Here is an 18,344-nt window from a genome sequence, read left to right on the forward strand (position 1 = left end):
GATGAAGATGTCTGGCTTTTAAGCCATTAAACTATCTGCAAACATAACAGGTTTCCCTATAAAATAATGCTAACTAGACTGGCATATCTGAATAATTATCATTTGCTATTAAAAGTTCCATTTGTCCTATCAATCTGTATGGGAAAAAATTTTCACCTTAAAAAGTTTTTAAAGACGTGCCTGGGTAACAGTTGGTTGATGTCCAACTCAGCTTTTGGCTCAGGTCATGATCCCTTGGGAGAGTCTACTGAGGATGCTCACCTTCCTCTCCCTCCACCCGCTGCACACCTGCTCACTTAAAATTAAAAAAAAAACACAAAAATTTCAGGGCACCTGGGTGGCTCAGTGGGAGTGGGTTAAAGCCTCTGCTTTCGGCTCAGGTCATGATCCCAGGGTCCTGGGATCGAGCCCTGCATCGGGCTCTCTGCTTAGAAGCGAGCCTGCTTCCTTCTCACTCTCTGCCTACTTGTGATAAAAAAAAAAAACCAACAAAATCAAAAAACAAAAAACAAAAATTCCAGGGTGACAATTCAGTTATCAATGATTTGACATTTGTGGACCATATATGGAAAAGTAAAGATTCAGGATTCTTGTAAAGGCTAGGGGAAAAGACAGAATGGAAAAAGAAAAAATAAATTATTAATTTTCTTAGCTTCCTCTTGTAGCATGTGTATATATTTTATTCTCCTGGGATCAAATGGAGTTTAAAAAAAAAAAAAAGGGTGATTTGAGGGTATATTGTAAATAAGAACTCCAGGCTAAAAAACTACTCCTCTTAGGCAACCTGACCTAATTGACGTGGTTATTAAACTATATGCTCACAGACTCATCGTTCCTACCTTTTCTACCACATGTGGAAAGAGACAAAATAGTTAAGATCTATCTTAAATCAGTCTGATAAAATTACGCGTTTCATTTCTTTTTTTTTTTAACATGTTCTACAATTAAATAATAGCTATTATTTTCAAAAAGCATTTTAAAGGAGTTATTGATGCTATGAGTGCAATCATGGTACAAAGCAGCTTGTGGAGCTGCACTGACCTGCATAACTATTTCTGGCTACCTATTTTTGGCTAATAAGGCTACCTGGAAGAATACAGCATTAATTCCCTGAATAGTGAATATTCACAAATTGCATTTAAAGACAAAAACACAAGGGAAACATGAAATAAACTGAAAATTTACAAAAGAAATTGGTAGTTATTTATCAGTCACATCAAATTGTATTTCAGTAAGTGTAAAACTGAAATAAATGCAAACTATTCATGAATTACAGAAGGTTTCACTCTATATTCTTAGATTCTTTAACTCCTTTTGCCAGCATTCAAAAGCAACAGGTGGCAACAGAGAGCTGGGGGCTCACCTACCACAGCCCCAACATCTTAAGCTTCCTGATTTCTTACCCTTCTCAGTATAAACTTTGCTAAGAAAGATATCCTCTTCAACCTAGGATCCCTTTTTAAAGCAAACATACATAAATTACACCATAATTTCCTTCCGTAGCAGGCCCTTAGAAAATACTTTTATTAATACTTATTTTTTCTCAGTAATATTTAAAACAAAAACTCTTAATGCTGGCTAAAAAGAAATGTGGCTGAAGAGCAGCTTTTCCATAATTTTTTGAACTACCTTAAACAGTACACACACACACACACGTGTTATACTGCATGCCATTATTATCCAACTATATAAGCCAGGTCGTCAAATTAAAAAGAAGGGACGGCATCACAATCTCACAGGTGAGTAAAAGAAGGGAAAAGAAGTTCTAAAATACAAGTAGGAAATCAATTCTGTTAAGTGCTAGTTTCAGCTATGCTCACAAAATAGTGAAAATCCAAGTTTTGGAAAGACAGTCTTGAATTTTTCTTGTTTAATTCAAATATGGAACACAAAGCTTACTGGCATTCAAAGATTATTTCACACATATCTCTGATATAAATACAATGTAGGCTTTCAGACCATTTACATCAGAACTTATTTTTTGAAAAAATGTAGAAGGAAGCATTAAGAAACAACTCTAAAGACTCATTCTGAATCCAAAGCCTATTTCTTTTCACTACAATATGCCATTCATTGTTCATTACAGTTATTTACTATTACAATTAGAAAGGCACAAATAACTACATCTATACTTTAATAATCAACTTTTAAATATTACCTAGGTAACTGCAATGTTTATATATTCATTTACAAAACAAAACTCCATAATTTCTAATTTCCAGTGAAGTTCATTTAACTCTTTGTAACAAACATGTTAAGTCTGGGAATAAAAAAGAAGTTGTATCTTCTAGAGCCAACCTGAAGATACTGCTACTCTAAAAACAGGATAATATGAACATCAATAAAGACAATAATGACAACAGATTTGAGATGTAGCAAATGTTAAATTTATGAATCCATAATGATATGAAACAAAAAACAGATCATCATTAAAATATGGTGGGGCTTCAACCATTCTGATATATGACTGGTCAGAATTAGTTATATATTAACTTTCCTATACAAATTATACCACTGGGTAACCAAAGATTTTTAAAGAAATACTTCAGCTTATAAATGAAGTAATGATAAATTTAGAATATCAACATTTTGCATAATGGACCCAGGGACAGAGCATCAACAGCTCACCTTACAAGAACAGAAATAATCGATAATATGTGCCTCTTAAACCATAAATACCAAGTATGCACCCCTCCAAAAATATAACCTGTAACGGATCATATATCTAGAACCAATTATCAATTTAGAGAGAATACAGAGAGAAGAACCTGTCAAGGGACCCCACAGTGGTGCAATCAACAAATTCAGAGTAAAATCAACTAAACAGTCTGCAGGACAAATAACCTGATTTCTTCAACAAATAACAGAGGAGAAAAATGAGATAGAGGAAGAAAACACAGGCTATGTGATACATGTCACAACTAGTGTGTAAACCTTATCTGAATAACCTCTGTGTGTTCGAGTGTGTGTGTGTGTGTTTGTGTGTGTGTGTCAATGAACTGGAATGGAAAATATGAATAGTGACTAATGAATAATAGTAAGTATTATTATTACTAGTTAGGGAGTGGTAACAGTACTGCGGTTATGTTTAACAAAGTTCTTCTGATTTACAGATATATATAAAATATTTAGGGATAAACCAATATGTCTAAAATTGCTTCAAAATAATGTTAAGAAAAGGAAATGAATAGAATGACAAATGAAACCAGATTAGGCATAAGCAATGAATACACAAGGGTTATAAATATCTGCTTTTGAATATTCGCAATTTTCCTTATTAAAAGGGTAAAAAAATACATTAAAAAGTCTTTTCCCATTTTTCTCTGGAAAGAGGTCATGTCACTATCTGTCTGACATTAGGTATAATCTCTTCTATGATTAAAAAAGCACCACGGCTGGGCGCCTGGGTGGCTTAGTTGGTTAAACCACTGCCTTCAGCTCAGATCATGATTCCGGAGTCCTGGGATGAAGTCCCATGTCCGGCTTCCCCTACTCTGCAGGGAGCCTACTTCTCCCTCTCCCTCTGCCTGTCACTCCCCCTGCTTGTGCATGCTTTCTGTCAAATAAATAAATAAAATCTTTGGGGGGGGGGGGAGCACAATGGCTACATAATACACCTCAACAGCTATGAGGCCCATTCCCTCAATGTAACACATTTACTGATACTTAAGTTTTAAAAAGAATGGATGTTTCGAGGTGTTATATACATGTGTCTGGCAAAAAACTGTTGGAAAAAAAACACATACCTGCATGACTGTTGAAATGTGCAAAGTTAGCAAAATTGGCTGTAGCTGTTGACTGAGGTGCTGGAGCAGCAAAGATGTCCGAGCCAAGATCACTTAAAAGGTCAAACTGCTTCTTTTCCTGCTGCTGCACTTGAGAGCGACCTACAACTGGGGACTAAAACCACATATTAACTATAAAGAGCTTCTAGTCAGTTCAGGTACATTTTTGTAACACTATTTCCAATTCACCACGTTTAAAACACAGTTTTAAAGATTACATAATCTTTTACTTGTAGTCTTGAATACTTTTGGTATTTTCAACATCTTCCCAAATTCTCTCTCAATTCTAAGTGCAAAGTCAAAGGCAAAGACATACTGTATTACAACAGTTGTTACACCTTCTAACACAAGACAGACTTACTGCTAAGAGCACAGTGATGAGACTTTCACAAAACACATCCTTTATATGATGGGAAGAGTGCAATTATTTTTTACTCCAACCTCTTGTGAAAACTGTTATTTTATCCAGATGTCCGAGGGGTGCATTATAAAAAAACAGTAGACTTTAATTCAAATAATACTACACCTCAGAACCACTCTTGCGTAGGACAAACGTAAGCCAGAGAGGAACGAATCTGTCAGAGCTGAGTCAATTCTAATAAAGCGCAGAAACACAAACTTTACCAAGTTATGAAAAAACTTCAGTCTGTTTAGTTTTTTAAAATAAAGTATATAGGGACACCTGGGTGGATCAGTGGGTTAAAGCCTCTGCCTTCGGCTCAGGTCATGATCCCAGGATCCTGGGATGGAGCCCCGCATCAGGCTCTCTGCTCCGCAGGAAGCCTGTCTCCCTTCCTCTCTCTCTGCCTGCTTCTCTGCCTACTTGTGATCTCTGTCAAATAAATAAATAAAATCTTAAATAAAATAAGGCATATAAAGCAAAGCCACCTGTGTTTCAATGATAAACATACTTCACCATCAGTCAGGGAGAAAATTCTACTGCTTAAGAAATTCCTTCTTGTGAAAATCCACTGCAGAGACTATTCTGCTCTAACACTGATGGTCCCCATACACACATGTTTTACTAAATGTATGTTATATGACAGATAGCTATTAACAACATTCCTGTAAATCTTTACAAACCTGTGGAGCATTTAAAGAAACTCTAATTTGCAGTAGCAAAAGGGAACAAAAATATGCACTTTTCAACCACTTAACCAAGGTTCTTTTAACTTATTATAAACCTTTAGGACAGAATGCTATTGGCATATAAGTTTATGCCACTGTCTTAAAGAATTCTCAGATTCATGATACTCACTAACCTCCTTAAGTAGAAGCCTCTACAAAGACTACTCACCTGACTAGGTGTGCCCTTATTTAAGTGCAGTGCTGGTGCTGAATCTCCTAAAAGAGACTTCAGTGGTTTGACCTCAGGTGTGCTGCTTGTGCTACTGGCAGAGGACCCTGAAATAGATGCATGAACTGATGCCACCACTTTGGCTTGTTCTGGAGGGACATACCTAAAACATATGAAAAATTAAGCAGGTAGTTAACTTAAAAAATGTAGGGAATACTATGCTTTAAAATGATAGACTTAATTATCATTTTTTATGAGACTACTTCAACATAAATCTTATTTCAAAACCCTCTTAGAATTGATAGCTTCAGACTATATTTAACTGAAATACTCAGAAAGGGTAAGAAAGACTAACTACAAATCTTGTTTCAATTATTTACTTATAATTTTTCTAAGAAAATAAATAAAATACTGTTTTTTTTTAAAAAAGAGAACCTACAGTTAATCTTCATGATGAACAGTTAAAACTCTTAATTTTTAAAAACTAAACTATCAAAAGATCATAAATAACATTTGGGAAGAGAGCAGAAGAATGGGAAAATATTTATTATATTACAGTTAACAGTCTAAAATATAAAAGTCTATTACATATCTAGGAGAATAACAACGTAATTTTTAAATAAGCAGAAACAATTCACAAATGGAGACAAAGAAATGGAAAACACTTGTAAAACTCATAAAAATGCAAATTAAAATATCACTCACATTTGCTCCAAGCATAAATTTTATGAATTTTGTTATTTCCTATTAAAATATATAGACAAGTATGCTCTGTGTCCCAGAAATACAACTTCCAGAAACGTTTCCTTCGGGATTAATGGGATAAGTAACACAGATACATGTGCATGCATGTTATCAGCTCTTTTTATAATTTCAAAAAACTGGCCACATATCAAACATTCATCAGGAGAAAAATACTTAAAGGGGTTATGTTAACATCTGTATAATAAAATGCTACACAGTTACTCTTGTTCTAACACGGAAAGATATCCCTAAGACTTCACAGGTCTTTCAGGTTTGTTCTCAGTCATGTAAATACAAGATTTACAGGAGGAAGAGCATAAAGACAGGAAAAAGAAGCAGTAAGAACATAATGCCTAAACATTGCCAATGCTAACCTCCAGGGCTGGGATCATGTGAGAACTTTAGTTCTACTTCTAGGTTCTGTCCCACCCTACCCTTCTCCCAACCCACACCCCCAATATTACTTGGGGGACACAGGAAAACACAGTGGTTAAGAGCATCTTTATGTTCTAGAGACAGAGTTCTAATCCCAGCTCTACCACTCAACAGCCATGAAACCTAGGGCAAACTACTTCACCCTTTGTGCCTCCAATTTTTCATCTATAAAATGGAGATAGTTGCTAAGAGGTTTAACTGAGTTAACATTAAATACTTAGAACAGTTCCTGGTCCAGGTTTATTAGCTATATAATTGTTAGCTCTTACCAAATCATGTAATAATGACAAACAATACAACTGCTTTCCCAATAAATGAGACAGATGTGATATGAAAATGGAAACAGGAAGTTGTGCTTTTCCGTAATTTGGTGTATTCACTGATATCAATTTTTGAGTACAGTCAAATCTCATCAAAGGATACAACCAGATAATACCTATTTGGTTCAAAACACTCGCCTGACTAAAAGTAAAGCAACCAGGCTTATGCAGCATAGGAAGTGAGTTTGAAAACTGGTCAATTTCAAAACCTCTTCAGATGTAAGACAATAGCCTCATGGTGTTAAGTACAGTGAGGATATTTAGAGAGACTGCATTTGGCTAGTACTTATGTCATGTTAAAAACCCACTGCACTGCTCTCTCATTACATTGTCCCAGGGATGCAGAAGTGTGAGTTTAAAATGCACAGGGCCTGGCCCATCTAGGGTCTAGGTACCCATCTTTCAACTGTGTATTTGTTTTATTCTTGTCATTACCACCCTGTTTCTCAGGACAGAAAAAGTAACATGAATTATAATTATTTGTGGTTAACAGTTATTTGGGTTACAGTCTGAATTAATAATTTTATTATTATCATCATAAAACTCAAGAAGGGAATCAATGGTTTTAAATCTATTAACTCTTACTAATGCATACTTTACTTTTGCTGCTTAAAGATAAACCATCTGAAATCCCATCTAAGTTCTATTCAAACTAACTTTCTGAGTTGGTAAAACTATTGTGAAAAAATCAAAATCAGGCTATAGCTATGCAAGTAGAAAGGTCTAACTACAGGATACAAGGTCTTGGAAATTAAGAGCTGAAATGATGGATAAATATACACTTCATTTTAAGAATCATTCATGCCACCATGTTTTTACTATTACTCCACCCTCAAAGATTTTCTTCTTTCTTGATCTAAAATTTTACTAGTATGGGGGTGCCTGGGTGGCTCACTTGGTTAATTATCTGCCTTTGGCTCAGGTCATGATCCCGGAGTCCCAAGATCAAGTTCGAGATCAGATTCCCTGCTTAGTGTGCAATCTGCTTCTCTCTCTGCTCCTCGCCCCATCTCTCACTCCCTCTGTCAAGTAAATAAATAGAATCTTTAAAATTGTGCTGGTATGCTTTTATCTCCATTCATACTGAACATATCTAGTGCTGCTGAATATAGCCCTGGCTATGGCTAATCTTGCCTTGCAAAAAGTAGTCTCCTCTAGAGAACAATAAGAATTCAAAGTTCACAGAGCACACAAATGAAAGCCACTTCTTTCTACTGTGCTCACTGAATAAAAGTAGAGATATGCCACCCATGAACCATAGCACGTACCCTCTTAGGATCCCTGAGTTAAAATACAGCTCCTCAGGGAAACAAGAAACCATTTACTTCCTCCTTATCTATTCCCCCTAGTTGTGACTCTCGTTAATCCTCTTAACCCCCCAAGAAGGAAATATATACCAATGAATAGTCTTAGTAAACTGAATTGTGTTAATATAGCTAAAAATGATGATTCCAGAGTAGGTGAATACTAGTTTTATAGACATATTTCCTGCTCTGCTTTTTAAAGGGCTTTACCAGCCACACGTTCAACCTGTTCTAGTTTCTTTTTAAAAATTAACATCTGATGGATTTAGTCAGGGGAGCATAAAGGCTCCCTTTTTAACCAGGTAGTAAGATGATTTCTTGGGTGAGAAGTGAGGATATTTTGAGCAAAGACTTAACTGCAAAATGCAATTAAGTGGACGGATTACTACACAAGAGCTTTAGCATAGTGCTTAGTATACAAAAGATGCTGAATACTTGCTAAATGAATGACGAATGATGATTTTAAGAAAGAGGCTGTATAAAACTAGAATGTCTTGAGAAGCTAATAGGACTAAAGAATGATTAGAAGGAAGGATCCCTAACTTCCCAAAAAGTTAAGGAATGAGGAACAAGCTGCTGTTTGGCAGAGGTGACTTAAGTAGAAGTCAAGGCTTTTAGAAACCAAATCCAATAAAATGCCAAAATATAATAAGGATCAATCTACCTGCACACCTATTTCCTCATTTCCTATCTACCTGAATTTCCTTCCTTTGTTTTCAGATTAATCTTACCCATAATTAATGTGAATTTGGGAGCCTTTACTCTAAATACAAACTATTCACTCACCATCTTTTCTTTTCATACTTTTCTTGTAGGAACTCTTTCACTTTTTGTGGATCCCTGAAGTCTGGAATTGCTGAAGATCTATCATCAAATAATCCTAGCCAAATCTGTTTACAGACCTTTGGAAAGAATTAAAAAAACAAAAGTGTTAAATTCAACATCTTAACTTAATGAAATTTTAAGGGAAAATTAGGATTCTTTCAAAAAGCTAACCTACTTAATACCACTGCTTTCAATGAAAATATTTATCACAAAGAAAAATGAAGCAATGAATGAAGTAAATTTATTTTAATATATTCCAATATGCAATAAAATCTTAGCAACGGTATAAAAAATTAACACCTCACAGGGAAACAACTAATGAAATGGGATTTGAGGGGATCTGGGACTTTTTTTGGTCTTGAAACGACCATAAACTGTAAGCCCTGAGCAAAGTCATTACTTTTATAAACCTCTGTTCCTTCACCCCATAAAACAGAAGAATTAGATCAGCAGCAATTTCATGGATCTTTGACAGATTTAAAATATCAACCAAAAAAGGGGTGCTCAGCTGGTTTCAGTAAGTAGAGCATGTGACTCTTATTTTAAAAAAAGATTTATCTATTTATTTGAGAGAGAAAGAGAGCGCATGCATATGCTTGAACGCGGCAGGGAGTGGGGGCGCAGAGGGAGAGGAAGAGTCTTAAGCAGATTCAGCATTGAGCATGGAGCCCAACATGAGGCTCAATCCCACGACCTGAGATCACAACCACAGCCAAAACCAAGAGTCAGACACTTAACCAACTATGCCACCCAGATGCCTTTAGATCATGTGACTCATGATCTCAGGATCGTAAGTTCAAGCCCCATGTTGGATGCAGAGATTAATTAAAAAAAAAAAAAATTTAACCAAAAAAAAAAAAAAAGACCCAAATATAAAGTACTAGAATCATAAATAATTAAATTATAATAACAATAACAAAAATACAAGGCAGATTCAACTCTAGCTTTATAATTACCTCCTATGCTTTCTTACCCCTAATGGCTAAAAAGTAAGAATCTAAGATATTTAACTTTTTAGAAAAACTACAGAAATGAAATGATGCAGAACTCATATACAACACAAAAAGAGAAGTATAAAGAATAAACTGTTAAGGAGGACTTCAAAATTTACAACTATTGCTATTTCATAAAACTTAAAAAGAAAAAATGAAAAGCCACCAACTGATGAAGTGTTGGCAAAATGTGTTAAGAACCTAAAAGAACATGAATCCAAAATACATTTAAAAATTCTTAAAACTCAATTATAAAAAACTGGTAAGAGTAGGAAGAGAAGTTGAACAGACAACTTCATAGAAGACACACATATCACTAATAAGCAGCCCAAAATCACTAGTCATGCAGAAAATTAAAACACCAAGACTCCACAGACACCCATAGATACCACTAGATGGCTAAAAATAAAAAGATTAACCGTATCATGTGTTGTGGGTAACAAAGTGGAACAACTGGAACTCTCAAAAATGTTAAAATGGTACAACCACTTTGGAAGACTGTTGACAGTTTCTTAAAAGTTAAATATATACCTACCTACCAGATGACCCAGCCATTCCACTTCTAAGTATTTACCCAACAAACATAAAAAACACATGTCCACACTCAGATATGCATACAATGTTCACAGCTGTTTTAGAGTTCTACTCCAAAGCGGAAACAACCCAAAATGTTCATCAACAAGTAAAATAGATCAATTTTGGAATACCCAAGTAGGATATTATTCAGTAATTAAAAGGAGTAAATTATTGATACAGGCCAACTACATTAATCAACATCAAGAAAATTATGCTGACTGAGAAGCCAGACCTCCCCCTCTAAGGTACAAACTGTATGATTCCATTCATTTCTATTTCAGAAAATATAAACTTATCAATAGAAACAGTAAGCAGATCAGCAGATACATTATAAATGGGCACCAAAAAACTCTTCAGGATAATGAAAATGTATGTTGTTTTCACTATACTGATAGTTTCACATATATCAAAATTCATCAAAACTGTATAGTTTAAACACGCAGAAATTATTGTAATTAATTATTCTTCAGTAAAACTATAAGGAACTAGTCCACAAGTTCCCAAAATTACATTATTTTAAAAAATAACCAATTATGACACTGTGAAGGGAACACAGTATCTACCTTCAAAGAGCCCGACAAAGATTTGAGGAATCAGAATGAAAAGCAGTAGCACACCTCTCAATCTTATCCTGTTCACTGAAGTGAGTAAGGGAGAACGAAAAGAAAAAGGACATACCCCTTTCCTCTATCTGTACCCCAAGCATGTTTCAAGACAAACTTTCTTGTGGTTCCCTCCTACTCCAGGCTCAATACAGATACTATACCATCATTAAGGCAGTCTAGCTGACACATGTTAAGTTCTAGGCTAACACACAGTATCATTATAAAAATTTTTCAGTGGCAAAGCCCAAGAAGTGCAGACTTCCAGAAATGGTGATGCAACTTACTGCCAGAAATAGTATCAACCCTGTAGAGGGTCAGTTTCTCCAAAAACTATTTAACAACTTAAAAGGAACCACATGGGACTCTCCTTAGTCAGAAACCTGACTAATGATTCTCCAAAAATGTAATTTTGAAAGATGCTGTCGCTTTAAAATTACATTTATAAAGGGGTACTGGAAGTTTCTAATTCTTCTACCTTAAAAATTCCCAGATGAGAAAACAAGAGACATGGTAATCATTTGCCCAAAGCCAAAGAATTATTAACTGTAACTGACACAATTAGTTCAGGACACTTTACAACATTTAGTCTTTACATTCCAAAAATCCCCATTAACTACTATATACAATTTTTTAAACTACAAACAAATAGTGAATAAATAACAAATACACAAATGAATAAAAAGAAGATGGGCTGAAGAGAGATCATTAAGTTACTGTCTTGACACTCGTCATGGTAATATAAAGATGAAGTACTTGATGGTAAACTTTATAGATATCTGGCATCAGCAGCCTGATCAGCCCTGCCACTCACAATTCTGTACTAACTGCTATGGTCCTGCTCCTGCTCTCTGACTGGAAAAATCATTAAAACTAGCTGCTTTGGTTCACTACAAATTCACGATATCTCACTATCAAAGCCCTTTAACGTTAGTCAGTCCTTATTTCTGACTGTTAGCCCACAATAACTATTTTCTATATTGCTCAAAATCCTAACCGTAATTGCCACTCTTGTCAGTTAACTTTGGACCTTCATACCTAAGTGAAGTTTCTGTCAAAATGCATTCCCTAGGGGGACCTGGGTGGCTCAGTAGGTTAAGCATCCCCATCTCTTGGTTTTGGGCTGTCTCCTCAAGGACCTGGGATTAGAGCTCCAAGTCCGGCTCTGCACTCAGCAGGGAGTCTGCTTCTGGGTTCTCTCTCTCCCTCTCTCACTGGCCCTCCCCCAGCTCATGCCCTCTGTCTCTAAAAAGAAATAGATGAATCTTTTAAAAAAAAGAAAAAAAAAAAAACCTGTAACACAACACAACACTCTCTAACTCCCTGGACCAGCAGCATCAACATCACCTAAGAACTTGTGAATGCAAACTTCCAGGACCCAATCAAGAACTAAGAAATCAGGACCTCAAGAGGTGATGCCCAGCCATGTATCTCAGTAAGCCCTTTGAGTAACTAGGGAATACACCAAGGTTTGAAAACCAATGTTTTATTAAAATCTAGACCAGCAAATGGAAACTTCCTTTCCATATATATATATATATATATACACTACATATAGTTTTCAGTATTTCTTAAAATTATGTAGTCTCAGCCTATTATTGGGCAAGATTCATTTGAAAGCAAGTGTTCCAGGGACACATCTGGGAAACTGTCAGTCTCTAAATCTTTAAGACCCATTCACATTTTAGTTCCTGAAAAGCTGGCTTCTGTTACAACTATTTTACTAAAACTGCTCTTTCAGGTTTATAGATTTTCTTGATAGAAACATATAAAGTTCTCTTTTTTTGTTTGTTTTTTTAGTAAAATAATAAATACTATCAACTGAAAAGGGACAGTTTTTTAAAGTTAAAGGAGAATGGGAGAGTGAATTACTAACACAGCAAGCAGTACTGAGGTATGTGGTCATGAGTACTAAAATGAAACCAGTCATCAAAGTTTTGTGTTTCCCTCCAGCCTCATCTGGCTTTCTAGGTAGAAAGTAAGAAAGTAGTCAAGTGTTGGCTTTAACCAAGGTAAAATACAACAAAAATTAAAACAATAGTTATAACAGACTAAGGAATCTAAAGTGAGAAAAACAAAGATATGGTGAGGATGATGGACACCAAAGAAGTTTAGCCTCAGGTTGTACCAAAGTTACTGGGAGTTAGAAATTAGAGGGAATGAGCTGGGAAGAAAAAAGTGGAGGTGCTCACAGAACAGGATGTTTGAAACTGAACTCTGAGCAGTGATTCAATTACTGATAAATAAAAAATCTAAAATAAGATGCAGGATTATTAGAGGTTAAGAAGTCAAGGAATTAGGAGGCCAGATTATCCATGCAGATACTAAGATTGGCAGAAATGATTAACAGTAGTAGAAAAGACACTAAGTAGGGGCGCCTGGGTGGCTCAGTGGGTTAAGCCGCTGCCTTCGGCTCAGGTCATGATCTCAGAGTCCTGGGATCGAGTCCCGCATCGGGCTCTTTGCTCAGCAGAGAGCCTGCTTCCCTCTCTCTCTCTCTGCCTGCCTCTCCATCTACTTGTGATTTCTCTCTGTCAAATAAATAAATAAAATCTTTAAAAAAAAAAAAAGAAAAGAAAAGAAAAGACACTAAGTAAAAAGCTAAAATCTATAATGAATGAGGGGCCTCAAAGGTATAACTGCAACAAGAAGCCACAGAGGTTGATAAAACCTATTTGCATGAGAAACAACAGCTAGGGGACCAGAAATGCCACTGGGGAGCAAGAATGATCTGAAAAGTCACCATCATCAAAAGCTGCACTCATGACGTAATTAGTTTTGATAATCTCTTTGAGGGAGCTGGATAATCAGCTCTAATTATAGAATAATGGGATGGCTGGGTAGCTCAGAGCCTAGACTAGGGAACCAGACAGCCTGAATTTGAATTCCAACTCTGTTTAGTAATAGCAGCTGCTTCACAGGGATGGTGGAGGGGTTAAATAAGTTAATAGGTGTTTTCCACTCCACAACAGGTATATATAGTGAACTTTAATTATTATTAGTTATTACCACTTTCAGAGGTGGGTTATGGTACAATAAAGTGAGCAAGGCTAGAAAGCAGAGGTCTCCTCAAGAACACGGGAACTATGAGTCTCCTTTCTTTCCTGCTACAGACACAACCAAAGTCTTCTTGATAAAATAATCTCCCTCCTCCAAACTTCTATAGCACTTTGTACCTCTCACATGAGATTCATTACTGCTTCATATTTAAATTAGTGCACATGTCTCATGTACTCCGAATTCCCAGTGCTTAAAAAAATGGGCTGTGCCATACTGTGTTCAACATACTGATAATGCTTAAAACCACACATCATTTATTTTATAATAAAATTACATATCAGTCAACACCATAAACCCATGAAATTGCCAGAATATTTTTTACTTATTCTAGTGCTGATCCACTTTAGAATTGCAATCATAATAGCCACTGACAGAACCTAAAATATTTTAAAGCATATTTATTAGTAAAGGTTGCCATAGAAAACAGGTGGCATACTCAATTTGGGAAAATTGAAAAAAGTTTAATAGACTATTTACAAAGCACAGAGGCTATAAGGAAATCATGAGTACAGTGCCCCACATTAGTAACAGCTGGGCCCAACCCTACCCACTGGCAGTGAAGGGAGGAGGACAATAAGAGGTCAGTAACCTTAAAAGAAAGAGAGCTACTTGATGGGAGATTGACCTTCAATGGAAGGATGCAGAAAGGATACAAGAAATCCCACAGGGAAGAAGAATGTAAATATTTTAACCTTTCCCTCTTTCCTTTCTTTCTCTGAGCCGCTGACAATGCTCCCCAACAGCTACCCATATGGAAGCCAGGAATCAAGAAAGCCCATTAGTGTATCCAGATAAACCAGCTGCCTGAAGCAGCAGGGTAAAGACCAGAGCTGGAAGGGCAGATGGAAGCTTTCCAGCACAGCACCCAAACCGTGGTAATAAATATATGCAGTGCAAGCAATTTAACAAAGTCAATTACGGACACCAGAGAAAGGAAACATCCATACCAATTCTCAATTACTCCTATAAAAAAGAAAGGGTAAGAAAACACTGCTGCATCAGGCTTGAGAAGGGTAGAGGGTACAGCTTTATTACCATCTCATGGGACAGCAAAATAGAGCAGAAAATTTGTGTGAGAAGGAATTTACCTTTATAACCCTTATCTTCACAAAAAGGATACAAAGAATAAAGACTGTGACAAGACTCTGTTTGCAACTTCTACATAAAAAGATAAAAAATAAGGAAAGGAGAGAAAGATGCTCTGGAATTAGAGAATCTTTTTTCATTAATCCAATATATATATATATATATATCCAACTACTTTTTTTGTCTTTTCACTCCACAGTGAAGAGATGGGAGAATTATTGACTCTATGTAAGATATAATTACAGCATCTGATAATATTGCCCATAAAATACAGAAACAAATAATGAGATTTAAGAACTGAAAAGTTTATGAACAAGTAACTAATACCTACTCTTTCTAAGCATGCAGAAAAACTGAGAAAAAATAAATGTTAACAACAGAAAATCCCATTAAAAGCTCTCGAGAGAGGGACGCCTGGGTGGCTCAGTTGGTTGGACGACTGCCTTCGGCTCAGGTCATGATCCTGGAGTCCCAGGATCGAGTCCCGCATCGGGCTCCCAGCTCCACGGGGAGTCTGCTTCTCTCTCTGACCTTCTCCTCGCTCATGCTCTCTCTCACTGTCTCTCTCTCAAATAAATAAATAAAAATAAAAAATCTTAAAAAAAAAAAAAAGCTCTCGAGAGAGATACCATGTATCACCAATACATTATTTTGCCCCAAAAAGGAGAAAAATCAGTTTTTTGCCTTATTTTCCCCTAAAAATCCAAAATGAGAAAAATAGCTCAAAAACATGTCATGACTCAAGTAAAATACTGGAGAAATAAGTACATTATTAACATTTACTATACCCATCCAACCTACATTAGCATGATTATGCTAATACTTCTAGACTGGTAGGTATTTCTCTGTGATAGCCTATCTAAAGGATATATATTAGTTAATAATACTTTGAGAAACAAAGACACTATTCCTAGGAGTTATGCAAGAGAAACAAATAGTTCTCTGTGTATATATCTTTTTAGGACTATAATGGCATATTCCAACTTAAAATTTGGTTTTAAAAAAACATGCCAGAATTAGAACATATGCAACTGATTCATTAAGAGGAACTCACAAACTTTATGTGTAGATAACTAAGAGACAGCCTCTGTGAACCAGACACATCAATGGATATGTGAGGAAGTTAGACCTATATCAAATCCAATTTATTTAATCTTAGTTTTTTTTTTTAATTTAAGCACAAACTACTTTATAGTGGCTTCCTTTATATAAAAATCAAATTCTTCAACAATTTAGGCTCCAAAGGAGCCAACCCCTGATTACCTCTACAGTCTCGTCGTCTTAACATCACTCTTTCTAGTCATGTTGGCCTCTCCTCAGAAAGTCCTCCCTGAACATCCAATCCAAAGGGGGCAAAAACCCCCACACCAAACCTCATATATACATTACTACAACATATTATTTACTTTCACCCCTTTATCTCACAGCTAATAAATGTAAACTTCATGAGGCAGGAAGCTTCTCTCTACCGCTATTTGTATTCTCAGTGTCTGACACATAGCTGACATGAAATAAATAACCTAGTGCATGAGTGAAAGCAACTTCCTATCAGCCACTGAAATATATGTGATGCAGAAATGTGTTTGCCCTTCATTCCACTTAAAATATACATGCTGACCTAGAACATTAGCTTAACAACTTACTCATGCAGAAGTAATAAATTCACTGATCCAAATTCTCACATTCTATATAGACCAGAGGTTAGCAAATTAGACCTCACAGGCTAAATCTGGCCTACGGTGTTAGCAGCTACAGTTTCATTGGAACACAGCCACGTGCACTTGTTTATCTACTGTCTTTGTTGGGTAGCTAAAACAGAGACTGTATGGTCCACAAGAACCTCATATGTACTGTCTGACCCTTTACAGAAAAGGTCCGCCAACCCCTTACTTACCTGCAAGTATGAATTTTACTAGGATACCATCCCAGCATCCAAAAATAAAAATGATTTAAATAGGATAATAACTAAAAGCCTATTTTAGAGGCAGGTATCATACTGTGTATGTGGAATAACAGAGATGAAACTAAAATGACCCCTTTCCAAGAATGAGGACTATATAAGGGCAAATTTATTCCCTAGAGAATAAAGGAGAAAAAGTATCAGAGTAAGTTTCATGTAAGGATTAATAGGTATTTAACAAATGTTTTCTAAGTAACTGATGAGTACAAAGAGAAAAGATAAAAGCAGCAAATATTTAGAACACTAGAGAGAAATTAAATGCAGTGGAAACCACAGTAAAACTTATTTGCAAATATCCATGGTCTGTGAAGGAGATCAGGAGCTTTAACTCAGAAACCTACCGTGGCCACTTAGGAAAATGCAGTATACAATACACAGCGCATTCCCAGGATTTTAATTTTCATTTAAAGTCTCTAATGTCAGACAGTATTCCAGACAGGTTTCAAAAAACAAAAACCCAGCGACAATAGTTCAGATAAAACAAGTTCACAGGACGCATACAGCAACACTTCAAGAAAACAAAGACTTTTGGGAACCTAGCCTGTAAAGAGAAAGCCATCTAGGACCTACGCAGTCTGAGTATCTGCTTCCAAAACCCCTCTCCAAAACTGTCCCATCAAACAGTTTATTACCTCTGATTCTCACAGTATGTCTATAAAGTTACTCTCTTAGTAAATGATTTTTTTTTCCTGTTTACTTGTTAAGATTGCACATGGCCCAAGTACCTACTGTCTTCGGTTTAAGTGATTCATCAGTTGAATCCAGCCTCCGGTGAACCTCAATTCAATTTCTTAAAAGAGGGAGGATCTGATTAGTCACTGGCCCCCGGGGTTAGCTGTCCATTCCTGGTCCAAAAAACTGTGTGTTTTGTGTCCTTATTTTGTGGTTTTCCCAAGACAGCAAAGGAGCCCTTCCCTCTTTCTTCCGTCAGCAAGGAACATGAGCATGGTAAGGACTCCTCAACTCAAAATACATGTTGATTCATAAATGTGCTTTGCAAATTATACAAAGCTTTATAAATGTAAAATTTACTACTTCAGTGAGTCACATTAGTGTGGAAAAAGATTATCATCTGCCCTAACTTCTCAAACTAAGATGACATATGTACATTATCCTGTATGGGTAACAAAACAATTGGGTCTAATAATTTTTGTATGATAAATCTTTAAAAAGCTTCCTGGTTTTAGCTAGTTAAATTTATCAATATTTACTCTGTGATTTTTCCACTCCTTTTAGTATATAAAGTCCTTACAAATTTAAATGTTAAACTGTCAGCTATATTTTCTATTAAGTTTTATGGTAATCACTTGTGGATTTTTTAATTGTCTACCCCCAACCATATACAACCTTAAATACTA

The 18,344-nt window shown here is 35.9% G+C and overlaps 1 protein-coding gene across 9 annotated transcripts in view; it reads right to left on the minus strand.

Annotated features, from left to right (window-relative positions):
- AGFG1 (ArfGAP with FG repeats 1) overlaps positions 1-18,344 on the minus strand; it is a 73,909-nt gene that overhangs the window by 21,577 nt on the left and 33,988 nt on the right. For all 9 annotated transcript variants that reach the window (XM_082690111.1, XM_082690108.1, XM_082690112.1 and 6 more), the window contains exons 3-5: positions 8,672-8,787; positions 5,083-5,245; positions 3,747-3,900 (exon numbers count right to left, since the gene is read on the minus strand). In XM_082690111.1, the coding sequence (XP_082546237.1) occupies positions 3,747-3,900; positions 5,083-5,245; positions 8,672-8,787 (433 nt within the window). The remainder of the gene's footprint in view (positions 1-3,746; positions 3,901-5,082; positions 5,246-8,671; positions 8,788-18,344) is intronic.

This window comes from Mustela nivalis (assembly GCF_964662115.1).
Source record: "Mustela nivalis genome assembly, chromosome: 11".
Lineage (NCBI taxonomy): Eukaryota > Metazoa > Chordata > Mammalia > Carnivora > Mustelidae > Mustela > Mustela nivalis.